General features: G+C 42.6%; 1 protein-coding gene across 8 annotated transcripts in view; it reads right to left on the reverse strand.

The window, feature by feature from the left end:
- Positions 1 to 16,400, reverse strand: part of ELF1 (E74 like ETS transcription factor 1) — an 87,884-nt gene that overhangs the window by 35,910 nt on the left and 35,574 nt on the right. For 7 of the 8 annotated variants that reach the window (XM_030475982.1, XM_030475983.2, XM_030475980.2 and 4 more), the window contains one exon: positions 2,326 to 2,589. In XM_030475982.1, the coding sequence (XP_030331842.1) occupies positions 2,326 to 2,397 (72 nt within the window). In that variant the 5' untranslated portion in view covers positions 2,398 to 2,589. Of the gene's footprint in view, positions 1 to 2,325; positions 2,590 to 2,962; positions 4,244 to 16,400 lie in introns of those variants that run through there. The other variant, XM_030475984.1, reaches the window with a different exon arrangement.

Genomic DNA, 16,400 nt, shown 5'->3' on the forward strand with positions numbered 1-16,400 from the left:
ACTTGTTCCCTTCTCAAATTTACGAGGATATCATCCCATTTCTTCCTCACCATACAAGCACAACGTGATAAATGAACCCTCCAAGAAAAGGAAAAAAAAAAAAAAAAAAATCATTATTTTCTAAACCAAAAAGGATAAAGCTGATAAGAGAGAACCTTCCCCGTTCACACGGGCCACGTGATTGCATCCCTCCCACTGGCTCAATGCTTACATTTGCAAATGGACTGCTCATAATTTATGGTTGTTTAACTAAGGCTTAAAAAGAAAATAATTTTCTAAGAGCTATGAATGATGACTTCCCTGAAACACTGAATGGAGCTAGCATCTAGACCCTGACCCTCTCTCACAGCTGTTCCATGTCCTGACAGCTCTTGGCACAACAGGGCTCCAGGCAAAGCTTTGACAAGAAGTACCAAAGTTCTTGCAATGCCAGCTTTTGGGGGCATGGCAAAAGTAACTATCCAAAGATCAGTTAAATGACACCTGTGCACAAATATGTCACCTTTCATATACTCAAGCTCACAAAATGCTTTTGAAGAACACAGAGCAATTCCAGAGCTAATTTTTTTGCAAAGTACACAAATCATGTTATCCATCCCCAACCTGTCCAGAACTTAAAACCTTCAGGAGTAGCAACAGCAATACCACCTATGTTGTAAGCAGCAGATCAAACAGGTATAAGCAATAAGTAATCTTTTGGGGTCAATGAGCTAAATCTTGGTCCAGCTTCCCAGATCTTTCCCTATGCAGGACTCCTTTTCAACAAGTGACTATTTAAGATCTACCTTCATGCAGCCAGCTAAATGGCTGCCTGCATCTTTGACACCTGAACTAAGTTAACCCAGTGATTTAAGGGGAGCTTGCATCCAATTCTTTGCACTGATGGACCTTCTGCTATGCACCCTCTCCCTTTGGCCTTTCACACGTTTCATTTCATCACCTTCACGGTATGCTACAGGACACTTTCTTTCCTTAAGCTTCATCTGGAGTAGGGCTTATCTGGGTTTTGAGATAAATGCCAAGGTTGAGTTTGTTCTGGAGCTGGAGGAAGCGCTTTACTGCCCTGTTGAGTGCTCTTTGAGTGCTCTTTAAGTGCTCTTTACTATTTTTTAAGTTTTTCAGATGAACATCTGAAGAAACTGCAAGAGGCAGAATGCACAACTAAACTGAACAAAACCATGTTTGTTTGCATTACCCCCTCCAGGAACAGCCCCAATCTCAATTCTTCCCTCTCCCATTGGCTTGTAAAGCAAAGCCAGCAACGAACAACAAACAGCGGTAATAAATAAGGCTCATTTTCAGCTATGTTTGTGCAATTCCCATACCTAAATCCCCAGGCTGCCACAAGCTCTGGAAAAATACAGGGAAGGAAGTTACATTACAAGTTCCACCCAAAACTGAGTTAGCACTTTAGACAGACAACACTCAGTTCACTGAAGTGATCGCATGACTCTGACAGCAGAAACGGGCCACTGACCCAGCCAGATATTTGGCCATACAGAAAACCAGAGGCAAGATTATAAAGCCAAAAGTATTTCTGAAAGACAGAAGGATCAATGCTTTTCACATCCACAAAAAGAGGAACAGTTTGTAGTGATACTTCTCAGCCTTTTACAAGCTGTCTCTCCACAATAGCCAAACACCTGATTTCTTGTTAATAAATGCAAACCCCTACTATTAGCCACCACCTGATGAGGAGCTGCCTGATTTTTACAATAGGAGGCCCTCACTGAAGCCTCAGGACTCACAGGATGTGGTTTAGATAATCAACACCTAACTGAGAACCTCCTCAGATAAGAACAGACATATTCTCCCTGCAGTGTGAAAGAAACCCATTTAAGTTACTTTGAAGCTTATTTCTGAATAGCTGACATACAGTAACATGATTTAGAAACCAATCTGTAAAAAGCAGTGAGCAAATACTACTGCTCCTTCTGGTCATCTGGAGCGTGACTTTTATTCAGCATTTTATGCTAGCACACCAAGAAAGTTAAAACTACTGTCAAATAACCAGAATTTGGGGTATTCTGCATCACAAGTAGATGGATTCTACTGGCACAAATCGGTGATACAGAAAAAATATATTTTGGAAGAGGATGTCTCTGCAATACTGCAGAAGTTAGAACATTTTAACTAATTTCTGTTCTGCCCATGCAAGTTACAGGAAGCAACAGGAAGCTTTTGAAACAGCACAAAGATCTGCTGCAACAATAATGACCTTAATGTTTGGTTTTTTGTGTTTTACACCACACTTTTTTCCCTCATGTTTTCATAATATTCCTATCAGCAACTTGTATGAACGTGGTTTCTTACACTGTCCCATACCTGCTGCTCGTCCTCCATAACGTTGCTGGCAAACTCAAACACGAGCTCATTCTGCTGTACAACTGCTGCCATAATAACGCATTCCCAGGTCTCAGCTCCACATATGAAGAAAAAGCTTCTCAGATGTGAAAGAAAATGAACTGAGTATCAGTGTTTGTGTTCCTTAGATCATCGGTGTTCCTGGGTTCTTCTCTTCTTGAAGTGAAACAAACCCAAGGGAAATCCTTTCCTGAGTTGCTCTTCCCGCCCTGATAGCCTTTAGCACTGTGGAGGGAAAAAAATAACCAAGTTTTAATGAAGAAATGATTGCTTTAGCAATGTGAAATAGTAGTAGTCACAATAAAGCTTGCTCCAAACTATAACTGTTCTATCTAACTCCAAGCAAGTCAGATATCTTTGTATCGTCAGAGATATTACTTTTACTAATCCATGCCAATTTTCATTCCCTTGAAAGTGGTTCAGGAAGTAAGACATCAGAGTGTTCCATACTAAAAGCACGAGACTAAGAAAAAGTTACAAAAGCAAAGAAGAAGAAAATCCATCTTTTCATTCGATTCACAATATGCACTTTTCACATTCACAAGTGACTCTCACCTTTAAGTTATGTTCTAAGTAAAAATACAAAACCCAGACTGACCTACTCAGCTGTAGGATCTCTCAAGTGTATCACCTTTCTTCTTCACACACAGTTCAAATTTAGCCAAGTTGTTATTTTGCAAGTAAAATGCTCTAGATCTTGATTCCCACAGTGCCAAACAGATGAAGCCAGTAAATAAATTCTTTTTACAATCCAGGGAGTTCCCGAGTTCCTTCGTGAAGCAGATCTTCAGCTTCTTGTTAAAAACGCACTGTAAACGTATCCTTATCTCTACCACAGGCTCACAAGCAGCCGGAAGGAAACAGCACTGACCACGTCATGGCAAATTAGAACAGGCAAAAAACTGCACAGTACAATAGCAAAGAAAAAACCTACCCCAAACTACGGAATGTAAACAGCTTCACTGGGGGAGCAGGAGACCACAGCTCCCACATTTTCATTTCCTCAGCAGCGCCAAACATAAACCTGGCTAATATGAGCTTACCAAGAGGTGTGCCTGTGTCACTGCTGGGGGAAAAGGTGAGCTCAGAACGTAACCTAACAGTAACAGAAACAGGTGTCTAAAACTGGGAACCTAAGGGACGTTGGTGCCTAGGAATTTAAATCTATATGTTTTTAAGGAACCAAAATGTGTGGTGCGTAATTAAGACCAAACTTCTTTAAACTGCCTCTGATTAAGGGTTGCTGTGACAGAACAATAAGGGGCAGAGGTCTAACATGCACTGATTCAGACTGAGACCCCCTGGAAAGCTTCTGGGTGACTTCAGTGCCCCCGGTGAGGATGACCATCTGCCTTTGTACAAAAGGCTTAACTTCACCTTGTTTTTGCAGTAGGCTGAAACGCAAAAAAATGAAGAGCATCTTCCTCTCCCCAATACCAAGCAATTTAATTAGGGAGGATCATGTCACAGGCTCATACTCCCTCACTCTAGGAAACGTAACAGCTGTTTTTCCCATATAGGTTGTGGTATTCCGGAATTCCTAAGTAGTGATGGCAGAGCATTTAAGTCACTGGATCCTACCTTTCTAAGAAATCAGGAAACCCAAGACTATGCAAACAGGAGAACCTCCCCAACTTCCAAAGCACGATTTAATTAGTTGTTAAAGGGTTCAGAAGATTAGCCACAACCCTAACTTGGGAATATTTGCATTAATGAGAGCTACATGAATGAACAGAGAAGGATGTGCTTTGGGAACCATGACTGTTCAACCCCAGCCCTTCCCATTTTGCAGGATGACTTGACTAGTTAAGAAGGCTTTCCCCGTACCTCAGCAGGGCTCTGGCACTGCAACTATATAATCATGGGTAACTTCTCTAAATGTAATTATTTGGCCTCGCCTTATAGAAGACAAGAATGCCACTAAGAAGTTACACACACATGCCAGCACAGTGCAACTAAGACCAACTTGCCCATCCCAGGCTCCTACCGTTCTGTATGCCAGCCTGAAAAGAAAGTACATAGCCATATAATATATAGTGTAATATTTCCTGCAGACATAACTGAAGTGGGTGAATCTGTGTCAATAGGAACATACCAGTTCTTTCAGAAGAGAGGACAGGTATGGAAATTAGCATTTAAGTACATCTTATATTTTGGTTACTGCCTAGAAATAAATTGTAACTTTCAAATAAGAGGAAATTATAGTATTTTAACTCACTGCCTCTAATCAGTGAAGAGTAACTTCATTCCAAAGGATCACTGGGCAAATACAAGAACCTCATCAGCTTCTAAGTGGAGACTTGTATTAAAACAGGGGTTAAACTAATTGTCCAGAGAGAACCAGAGCTGGAACACAACAAGGGCTTATAATCATCTCCGTTACACTAATTGAAGCCACATGTGTGAACAAAGTCCAGTAACTTTCTAAGGCCAGTAACAATTAACAGTGCCCATGTAAAATCAGGATAGATGAAGTGCTGGAGATGCGGGCTACCTAGTAAGCTCACGAAGTATGAGGAAAACTGGAGGTAGAGGCACCGTAAGACAGATTTTAGAAGTCCCCCACGTGCATTAGGAACTGGCATGTTTTTCCATAGTCATTCATAAGTCTGTAAGATATTAATATTTTACAGTAGACACTACAATACCAAGATGCACACTACATGCGTAAGATCCAGCAAACTTACTAAAAGTCATAAAGAAATCTTTTATTACTTTTTATTAAAAGAATGCCCAAACCAACAAAAAAACCCTCAATGCAAAACTAATCATCATGGTTTAATACCACTTAAGCAACGGCAGCAGCTTAACACATCTGATCTCAAAGGGACGCAAACACACTAGTTAGAACAGTCACCCTTCATGGTAACATGAAGTTCCTAATCATCTGATACAGTCGCAGGAACAGACATTCACAGGTGGTTTAGGAATCCTGCACCACCTTGATGCAGTGATGGAGGACTGTACAGCAGAGTGCTTCTTCCCCTCTTCGCCCCCTCCCCAAAACCACTAAGGAATCTATAAATAAAAGTCAAATGATAATTTCTTCTTACAAGAAAATGTACATGTAACCACAACATTATGACGAAAGTCAAAGGCAAGTAAGTGAACAGGCTTTAGTGAGCTTTTTCATCTAACCTTATAGAGGTTAGGCACCCAAACTATTACTGCTTACAGGGAATTTTTCATTACTATTTTAGTGGTACACAATAATAGCAAATGATCTATTGGGCAACAACAGCATGGCAAAATAATGCAAAAGTACTGTCCTTTAACCCATATAACGCTCTCTGGCATACAGAAAACAAGAGCAGCTTTTCACAAAAGCCAGCACAATCATAAACCAGCCATATTTTCCTCAACATCTATTTTTATAAACTGTGCTTTCATTATTCCAAGTATCACAGGATCCTGCTGTCTATAGGCTAACACAAACAGGACTATTGTTTTCACTATAGAATGCCACTTATCTCCCTGCCTGATTTTACGTACATCTGTGAGTAGAAAATACGTTATTTGCAAACAGCATAAAATGCATAAATTGTATTCACATGCACAATAAGCTTGGCTATGCACAAGTAGTCCTAGAAGAAAGGGAACCAAGTATATATTACCATAAAATTTATATCACATTTTCAGAACTACAGAGTAAGTAAGGTTTTACTTTCATTTTTACTAACCGTTGTAGTATAAAAAGCAGTATTAAGACAAAGCCATATAAATAAACACCTGTATTTTGATCAATCCTTGAAACTGAACATACAGATAAATTATTTCAATCCCTCTGGAAGTTCCCCTCTTCTACTGATTTCAACATCTAGAAACAACCTCCTCAGTCAGTCTGTCAAAAAGCACATTCAGCCAAGTTAACCCTTAGCACACTGCTGCTCTGCTGTCACAGAAGACACATTGCAGGTCTCCTTCCAGCCAGATGTCGCAACGCTTTTCCCCACCACCCTTCACCATATATACCCTACACTTAATCCTAGCCCTGTTTAGCCAGTTCAACAAAGCTCGTAAGAAACATCTCCAGAACCAACATTTTAGGGCCCAATGGTGAAGTTACAATACCGCAACTAGGCTCCAACTAGGAAATAACAAATTCACAATTTCTCCTTCAACTCCTGACAAGACGAGCCAGTGTAGCCCATCCTGCCTTAGCACCTGAGCACTGTAATGCAGAAATAACAGCAGCACCATGGTGGAGCAGGTATCAAAGCGCTAGGCAAAAACCCAAAGATTTGCTGAAGCAGCTCAGCTATAAACTTGGAAGGTTCAAGTCTTGGTACTGAGAGCACCACAGCTGAGCTGAAAGATTAAGCTACTGGATCCAGTCCCATTTAGGGCTACTAAAGACGACTGTAATCCTGCACTGCCTTTTTTGTGAAATTAGTAAGAACATTCGTACGTTTAAAATTAAGAACCAGCTTAGCTGCTTTAAGATTCAAGTACAGGTCTGAACCCTGAGTTACTGCTGAAACGGCTCAACTCCTGTAGCACAGAGACAAATGACTTGGGGTTGAAATTTCCCATTGATTTTCTAAGACAGTCTGCAGCATTAGCTATAACCTAGAAATGTCAAAGCTGGGACTTAACTGAAAGGCAAAGCTGAGCCCCCTTCTCAACACCACCTTGAATGCGTGAGGAAAAGGGGAGTGAATGAGAGCAAAGGGAAGAATAAAGACATCACCTGGAAATATTGGACTGAAGGACTGAAAACCATCCTGCGTGAGGTCAGACAAACACATGGATGGTACCACCACCATTTCACTCAAGTTTCTAAGTTCTTTCTACCAGTGGAGATTAAGGATGGACCAAGCCAGAGCCAGTCCACCCGCTGCAGAGTTGCATCTTTTTAAGATACTGTAAAAGTAATACATCACAAAGTGTGGTTTTCTTCAAAAGAATGGAAAAACTGAATGGTATCACAGTTCTCATAATACAGCAATCCAAAACCCATGATGATCTTTATGTATGGTCCACATTAAGCATAAATGCTAACAATAGAGTCCTCTGGCATTCTTCATGGATTGATTATTCCTACTCAGTAATATCAAGAAATTGCACAGTACAGGGGCTTTGAACCACGTCCTCAGACCCAGGGCATCTGTAGTTGGCAAAGTGACAAGCAAGAAGAACAAGTTAATACATGTTACTTGGCACAAGAAGTTTCTGAAGGTTCAGCACTTTCAATTGCTCACATGAATTAGAGGAGGTAGGAAAACAACACAGTAAGAGGGCATCACCGAGGAAGGAAAGAAACAACATAAAGAACAGCCTGAAATCTTCTGAGAGCATCCATGCTGCCTTGGGGAAACTGTGCAAAAAGCAGCTGACATAAAAGTCAACACTGACCTTTGCTGAGCTTTCATTAGGGACAAAGAAATCACTGGTATCAATAAAACCCTGTTTTGAAGCCGGGCTGGAAAGCAGCCTGTGTCACCATGGGCTCTCTATATGTACAGCAAGAGTAAGAGGGTTCATCTGTTAAATATAAACAAGCATAAAACCAAAAGGAATTGGCACACAATTCAGTCAATACAAAAGAAGTGAAATGAACCTTCCCTTCCCTAAATTTCACACAAAAGCATGTTTACTCCAAAAAGAGCACAAAGCACGAACATAGCCAACAAGCTCTTCTTTACCATCTCCCAAAAAATCACATTTTCATCTCTCTTTTTGGCAACTACCCCTTTTAGCCTGAATATTTAATGAGGCAAGACTCCTTTCCAGCCTATTAACAGTAATGGTCCCAGCACCGTTTACAGACCGCCCCACCCCTTAAAACCTTCCTCTTCCAACCTCCCATGTTCCCTGACACTTCTAGTAAAAGTCCCTTTTATTTAGCCCATTTATGTCACACAGCTGTTGTACACAAACCCAGCACCCTGGCACAGCAGTGCTGGGAAATCTAAAGAAAACTAGTGTGGTTGAGGCTGCTTTTTCCTCTCCGAACAGCATGCTCCATGTGTAAAGGTAGCCCCAAATCACTGTAGGTGTGCAGGCGTTGAGCACTGTAAATAATTGATTTATGCTGCAGCAACAAAAGATCAGGTTACCACTGAAAGGTCAGTCTTAAACAGGGAGCTAAAAGGTATTGGGGGAGGAAGACCCTCCCCAACTCTACTGCTGGGGCTCTTGAGCTCTGAATAAAGTATCTGAACATCTGCTAAGGCAAAGAGCAAGCCTCCCGAATCGGATTAGGCAACAGAAAGGCCACGCTGGGTTTTAGTCACCTCTCCACAAAGTGTTTGCTCTTGCAAAGTAGAGCCAACTCAACAGGAAAAGTTAGCTGTAATGTGCCCTAAGGCAAGGGAGCAAGGGCACTTCAGGGGGAAGCAAGGGTCCAAACCCTCTCCCTCCACTTCCCCATTCCCCTGGGAAGAAAATAACTGAATCTTGCATTCCCATAGATTGGGTGCATGGTATAAGAAGAGGTTAGGGAGATGGGACACTACAATGTCAGCCCTCCCTTCCTCCCCACATCATGTCAGAGATTGGACCTTCTCTGTCCACCCCCCCCTCAAAACTTCTTAGTGGATTCAAACACCATTCTGCAGCTGTCCAAACTGCACTTTTTGGTACATTAGACACATAAGAGGAGGGTAAATATTCAGAAGTGGTTCTGTGACTAGCAGCCTTGGCTATCCACAGGGCTTCGAAAGTTTTCAGATTGAATCTGGGTTACTAACGCCTCAGCTCACAGATAAACTGCATTACTCTAACTGCAGGTAGATAAAAGCAAGGTAAAGTTGCTTCACTGCATAGCACCTACTCTGCATGCCTGCACGGACGCACGCATACACAGAGCAGCTGCAGCTACATAAACATGCTTTATCCCCAGTCTTGTGTGTTTAAGTGCACATACACATACATATATATACACCAAAATAAATATATGAAATGTGTGCCCTTCTGCTGACTTTTTACTTTTGATGTAGCCATTTTGGCTACTGAAGATGCAAAAACCCCCACAACCTCCCACATCCCTATACAACAAGGGGATATGCAGAAGCGCTCCTTTTCTGCTTCCAGTTCAGCCACCTCCACCCGCTGCTGCTCACCACCACCTCAGTGCTGCTGGGAAAATACTAGCTTGATCTTCCCCTCGCTCACTGAGGTCCAAACAAATGACATTAACTGGACCAACCCCCAAAAGAACGGTGTCCCCAAGGCAGTGCATACAGTCTTCCAAGCTTGTGAGAACTCAGCAGTTCTTGGCCTTGCAAAGATGACATCTGTATGTAGTTACTGTCAAAGAGGGGAGAAGCCTATATGCAAGTCAGGCCTTACCACCTGAGAAACACTGGCCACAAGCACACCATCACACCAAGCTTCCTGGTGACCAACAGCGCGACTGACAGTCTTTCAAAAAACCCCTCCGTGATGGGCTCCCTAAAGGTCTTTTATCCTAACAACAGCAGGTCTTTTTAGGAAGAATATGTCTGAAAGCACGGCCTTGTTTAGCAATGTAATACGGATCCCAAGACCATCTTAAACAAGTAACATTCATAGCACTGACCTGTTTATCCATAATGGTACATGTGCACGCGCATCTCCACTAAATGCAGAGGCTGGGGAGTGTGGTTTGCTGTTCAAAGCTCTTGGGAATCACTAAGGTGGCCTGGCCTTTGATTCTCCCTGTGTAGTTAATTCACCACTACTGGTAAAGAGAAAGTAAAACTCAGGTGCTCATATTTCCCAGTTGATAAAACGACAACAAGGAGAAATTCAATTAAGTCAAGAAGCAACTAGTTTCGAAAGGATGAAAGGAAAGCAATTTAAAATGCATTGGCCTGGATTTACTTGCTCAAACTCCCCGCTACAGACATGACATAAGGCAAGAGCTTAGGAAAATTAGAAAATGTTTTAAAACCAGCTCAATGTAATTAGACCAAATCAGCCTCATTACATAAGGATTTATTTTTAAACAATGGAAAACACCTGTCATAAGACAAGACAAACCTCCAGTAACGCAGACTGCAACCACACATCTCTACAGGCAGGGGTTTGATGTAAGTTTTTCCTTTGTAACTGCTCGTTTCTGGACTCCTATATTCTCCACCAGAAAAACAGTAATATAGTAAACACTCCAAAACCAGGACGGAGGGACTACAAGTATCGGCATAGTCTAGCTCATCAACAGGTAGGTGACACTAGTTATGGAAAGGAAAACAAAACATCTCTCATTGCTTCCTCTCCTACAACACTCAGTATATGCTACTTTATCCCATAGTGAATTTGCAGAGCCAAGATTGGTTTTATGTGTTGTCATAAGATAACCAAACTATCAGCATTAATGAATAACATTAGTATCAAAGATACCTTACTGTTCTTTGTATTGCACAAAATCTCAAAAACCTGGTTAAAACAGATACCAAGAAAACTGTAAACTGGTAAAATCCCAAGTCCTGTTCAGAAACGTCTGTAAACCAAATGAATTATTCCAGTGACCCAGAACGTATGTTTTAAATGGCACCCTCAAGTGGTTTCTGGCATTTCATAGCACCTTTTAAGGAGCATTAAGACTACCATCCTATAAGCAACTCTAACAAGAGAGCTGCAGCTAAGCCAAATCTCACTGATTTCAAAGGGAAAGGGTCTCAGTACAGAGAGTACTGAAGGGCTGAGCTCCAAGACAGCTATCACAGGATATGAGGAAACCTGTAAAAGAGGGTGGAGGAGGGAAGACCTGGTTGACCCCGAGAGGTTTTGCTCTTTTGATTAATGCATGCACCCAAGAGAACCAAGCAGTGGCAGTGGGAGGAAGGAGGATCAGGGGAAAATAACTATAATTGCTTTGGCTAGGTGCCAGGCTTCACAAATTACCTGTTGCCAGTGTGTGCCCAATATTAACACAAAACTGTCAGCCCTTCTCTAAAAACTGCTTTGCCCACAAATTAGCAACGCAGTCAATTATTTTAAAGTCACCTGCAGGTAAAAGTGAAGTGTGCCAAAGCAAAAACTGCTGGCCACAGACTGGGATATAAATGCACACAAAACATATACATTAAAGGGGAAAACTGGGGGAAAAAAAGAGGCCAGCAGAAATCAGGTTCAAGTCAAAAGTTTCTTCTTCCACACAACCTTTTCCAGCCAAGTGTTGGTAATTCCAGATCAGGATGTTTTCAGCGTTCTCAGATGCTACAGGACCAAGCTCAGTAAAAATCCCCATTCATTACAACTTCAGCAACACAGATTTTTAGCATTCTGTGGATTTCCTTTTGCCATTAATTTATTTGTAAACTTTTCCAACTGGGCTGTCAAGCACAACGAACAAAATGTTTAAATAAGTTCAGAATGACTCCCCATTGTAGCCATTGAAATACTGTGTGATTTGCATTTCCCTGAGTATTTGAGCAGCTTCAGAAATCTGAATTTAATTGATGTGCACCAAATGGAAAGGGGCACAAACCAATCCATACAGAACTTCCTGAAGCCTCCCCCTTCCCAAACACACATAGACTTCATGGCTCGGTTTGGTACTCTACTCCTGCTGATGATGTGTATGTTCAAGGCTGCGTTCAGCAACTTGGGCAGGTTGAGAAACATAAAGGGTCTTTCTTACCTTTGCAGTGTCTTTAAAGAATCTGCATTAATACAGAGCAGATTAGCCAATGTTTCTGCTGTCAGCCTCTCATTTGCTGTCAACCGTCAGCAATATGAACAGTCAAAGGCCTCCATTAGTCAGCTAGACTTGAATTTCCAGTTCTTTTATACTGCTGTCTATTTTCCTTCATTAAGTTAGCCTGTCCTATCCTCGTATCAGATTACACGGAGCCAACGTTCACAGCACCTTGCAAAACACTCCAACATATCACATACCTAAGTCTGCCTATACCTGTTGCCCTCAACGTTTAACCCTTGCTACCCACAAGAAAAAACTTTTATTCTGGAATATAACATCTAAACATGCTGCTGTTTGCAGCAGAGGAATAATTTTTCCTTCTCACCTGACAGCTACAGGATGGTGTGAGATTTCGTTTTAGGAACTGAAGGACACAGGCAGGCGACACTGAGAACAGTGACAGCGAGATGCCCTCAAGAACAAGCCCAGAGACCCAGCAACAGAGGGACTTCTACCTCCAGCAAGAACTATGGCCTGGAAGCACTTGCTGATTATTTTAGCAGGTCTTGGAAACTCCAAACGCTTCAAGATCATCTGCTTGCACCAATTCCTCGCCTCCCCTTATGCTAGAGCAGGAGGCAGCAAGAGCACTTCCAGCACATGACCATCACAGCATGAGCTAATGGCATTCCCGGTCCGTGGTTGTTCCAGCACACCAGCTTCCCTCTGCCTAGCCACGACACAGGGCTGCCCTGGGCTCAGCTCTTCCAACTTCTCCAGCCCAACTTCCCTTTCTGGAGGGTGTGCTGATAATCCTATTTCCACAGTCTAGACAGCGGCAAATTAAACTGTACAATGCTGAAAAAATAAAGAAAGTGGCAGCGATTTCTGTCTCTATGCAAGATGTGTGGTCACCCTTGTGAACATGAGCTGTGACAGTGATGCTTCAGAGGACTATACTGGGTATTTTATGTGTTCTTGTATGACGGATGCCTTAGCTTTCCTGTATGCACATCACACACCTTGGAGTTAAACAGTTTTAACAAATAAATATGTATATTCTTGCACCTCACCCAGAGTTGCCCAAGCAGCCTCCTTCTTGGGCCAAGTGGTCCATTTTGCTAAAGCTGAGAATACAAGGTAATACTCACACCATGATACTCATACAGGCGAGCTAACTCAGGAGAGCACAGATGAAACACACAAGAAGAGTTTTATCTGCATGCTGCTTTAACCTAAATCTTTACTCAAGTAACTTTTTAACCCTTCAGACAAGAATCACAGACCAAATCAAAACAAAGCAAAAAATAAATGGCTACGAGGGCTTGTGTTGAAAAACAGTACAGCCCGTACCAAAAAGCACTGCAACTAACACTTATCTATAAGCTGCTTTCTTAACACAGCATTAAACAAGCATTTTGGTCTTTGAGAGATTCTAGCTCTGGATTTAGAAGAGCACTTACATTCATATTTAACTTAGCGTTTTGGTTAAAATGATGTGTGGGTAAAATGCAGATAAAAACATCAGATTTTCAGCCTTTCTTATTTATAAAAATTATCAGTTAAAGCACATTTTTGCCTGAAGCTTTTTAATCTCTTTGTCACAAAGATCCTCATTTAACTTTACCCACTAATATCATAGAATGGTTTGGGTTGGAAGGGACCTTAAAGATCATCTAGTTCCAACCCCCCTGCCACGGGCAGGGACACCTTCCACTAGACCATGTTGCCCAAGACTCTGCCTAACCTGGCCTTGAACACTGCCAGGGATGGAGCAGTCACAACTTCTCTGGGCAACCTGTGCCAGTGCCTCACTGCCCCCACAGTGAAGAATTTTTTCCTAATATCTAATCCAAATCTCCCCTCTGTCAGTTTAAAGCCATTCTGCCTTGTGCTATCCTACTTTTCCTTATAAAAAGTCCCTCTCCAGATTTCTTGTAGGGCCCCCTTAGATACGGGAAGGCTGCTATGAGGTCTCCACGCAGCCTTCTCTTCTCCAGGCTGAACAACCCCAACTCTCTCAGCCTCTCTTCATAGCATAAGTTCTCCAGCCCTCGCAGCATCTTTGTGGTCCTCCTCTGGACTCGCACCAACAGGTCCATGTCCCTCTCATGCTGGGGACTCCAGAGCTGAATGTAGTACTGCAAGTAGGGTCTCATGAGAGTGGAGTAGAGGGGCAGGATCACCTCCCTCGACCTGCTGGTCACGCTTCTTTTGATGCAGCCGAGGATACGGTTGGCTTTCTGGGCTGCGAGCGCACACTGCCGGCTCATGTTGAGCTTCTTATCAACCAACACCCCCAAGTCCTCTTCAGAGCTGCTCTCAATCCATTCTCTGCCCAGCTTGCAGTTGTCCTTAAGGAATTAAGTCTCAGTCACGCATTTCCAGTGGTTATACCACAGGAATTCACAAGTGAGGATCTCCCACCAGGCAAGAAGTGACTCGTGTTCTCCAGTCTGTAACCAAATACAGCACAGCACCCGTATGGTGCCCAAACACACACCTTCTTATACATCCCCAAGGATCCATTTTGATATCCATTCAGCCATGACCATTACGATTGCTTCTTATAAGGTCTTTCTGAAATAGTTTGATGAGTGGACTAAGACGAGCAGTGCTATTATTTTTTTGTTTTTAAGGGTTCAGAGAGTCCAATACTATTACTAACACACCCAAGGAGTTATTTAAGAGGTCGGAACACAAGAAACACATCTCCTTCAGCAAATCTCTCAGAAAAATTAATGCAAATCCCCTAATTGGTCAAAATCCCAAAGCTGATGTTTGCACTAAGCTTTCATACAGATTCCAAAAAGCCCCAAAAAGCAACAAAAAAGCCCAACTCAAGAGTGAGTGACACCACCTCCTAACATTTCACAAGCAGAAATACTTGATTCAAAAAAGCCTGTAGAAACAGGAATGAAAGGTAATACAAGAAATACCAAACCATATCTACAGCAGGCAGATTGATAAGCAAGAGTTGTAGACAGGGAAGTCAGAGATGTCAGTCAGACTTCATGAACACCCTCCCATGAACTAACCTCCAGGGCTGACAAGTCTGGGTGGTTTTTTTTTCCACTCTTTGTCTTTTCTAATGTAACAAGGGGTTTTTTAGCAGGAGTGCATTCAAATTCATTTTTGGCTTAATCAGGTTCTTTACGGTAGTTCAGACAGAGTTCATGTAAGAAGTCATGTAGGCCATGACAGACTTGTTCTCTTAAGTGGGACACCAAAACAAACTCCACACCTTCAAGAGAGCCTCCCAAATCAAAGCATGGGGTTTGTTACTCCTTTCTGAGGTGAACTCTTCCCCTGATTTCTAGTGTATCGTGTTTCACAGATCACTGCAGCTGCAACTCATGTGTCGTCTTCAGGCCTAACAGAAAAAACATTTAAATTTATTGAACATCACAGAATGAGGGAGCTGAGCTTTTAACCTCATAGGCAGAAGGACTGGGGCTCATTTGGGGTCGGAGACTGTAACTGCACATTTTCCCTCAGCACAGCAAGTCCCAGCTCTGAGCAGGTATGTGCTTTCTGCACGGGTAATTCATACCAGCATTCCTGGTCACAGCTCAGCACGGTGAAAGGCAAGAAGCAACAGAATACTCCAGACATGCTCACGTAAACACAATCAGTAAGCTCTCCTGCAGCATGCACAGAAGGGAGCAAACTCACCCTCCAACCAGTTTGCTCTGAACTCAAGGAATACTCTCAAAACATTAGTTTAAAACTGAACTTGAGTTTGGAAACGACTTTAAGAGAGCACCAACACACGCACAGAGGCGAGGAGGGAGGGATGTGGCCTTGGTTAGAAAAGGTGAATATTACATAGCCAGAGGGACTTCAAAAAACAAAGCAAAGCAAAAGAAAAGCACCACCACTGACCCCCAGGCTCTCACTGTAACTTGTTTGGTACACAAACCACCTTGTTACTAGACAGCCAACTACTTATGGGTGTGGAGCGCGCAGCACAAAGAGCTCTATGTGCAGGTTATCCCAATAATCTCCTCTAACACAGACACACTGAATATACCTCCATTGTACCCGGAAAAAGGGACAGAATTGTCTTGTCTCTAACCCTTCCTGAGGCGACTTCTTTGTGCCTGCAGAGAGACCCGGCCTTGAACACTGCCAGGGATGGGGCAGCCACAGCTTCCCTGGGCAGCCTGTGCCAGCACCTCACTACCCTCATTGTAAAAAATTTCTTCCCTGTGCCAAATCTAAATCTCCTCTCTGTCAGTTTAAAACTGTTGCCACTTGTCCTGCCACTACAGGCCCTGCTAAAAAGTCTTGGTGAGTTTTCTAAGACAACCATAGAATCATGGAATAATTTGGATTAGAAGGGACCTTTAGAGTTCATGTAGGCCAACCCCCCTGCCATAAGCAGGGACACCTTCCACTGGATCAGGTTGTTCAGAGCCCCATTCAACCTGGCCTTGAATGTTACCTGGGATGGGGCTTCTACCAC

Source organism: Strigops habroptila, chromosome 2 (genome assembly GCF_004027225.2).
Source record: "Strigops habroptila isolate Jane chromosome 2, bStrHab1.2.pri, whole genome shotgun sequence".
Classification (NCBI taxonomy): domain Eukaryota; kingdom Metazoa; phylum Chordata; class Aves; order Psittaciformes; family Psittacidae; genus Strigops; species Strigops habroptila.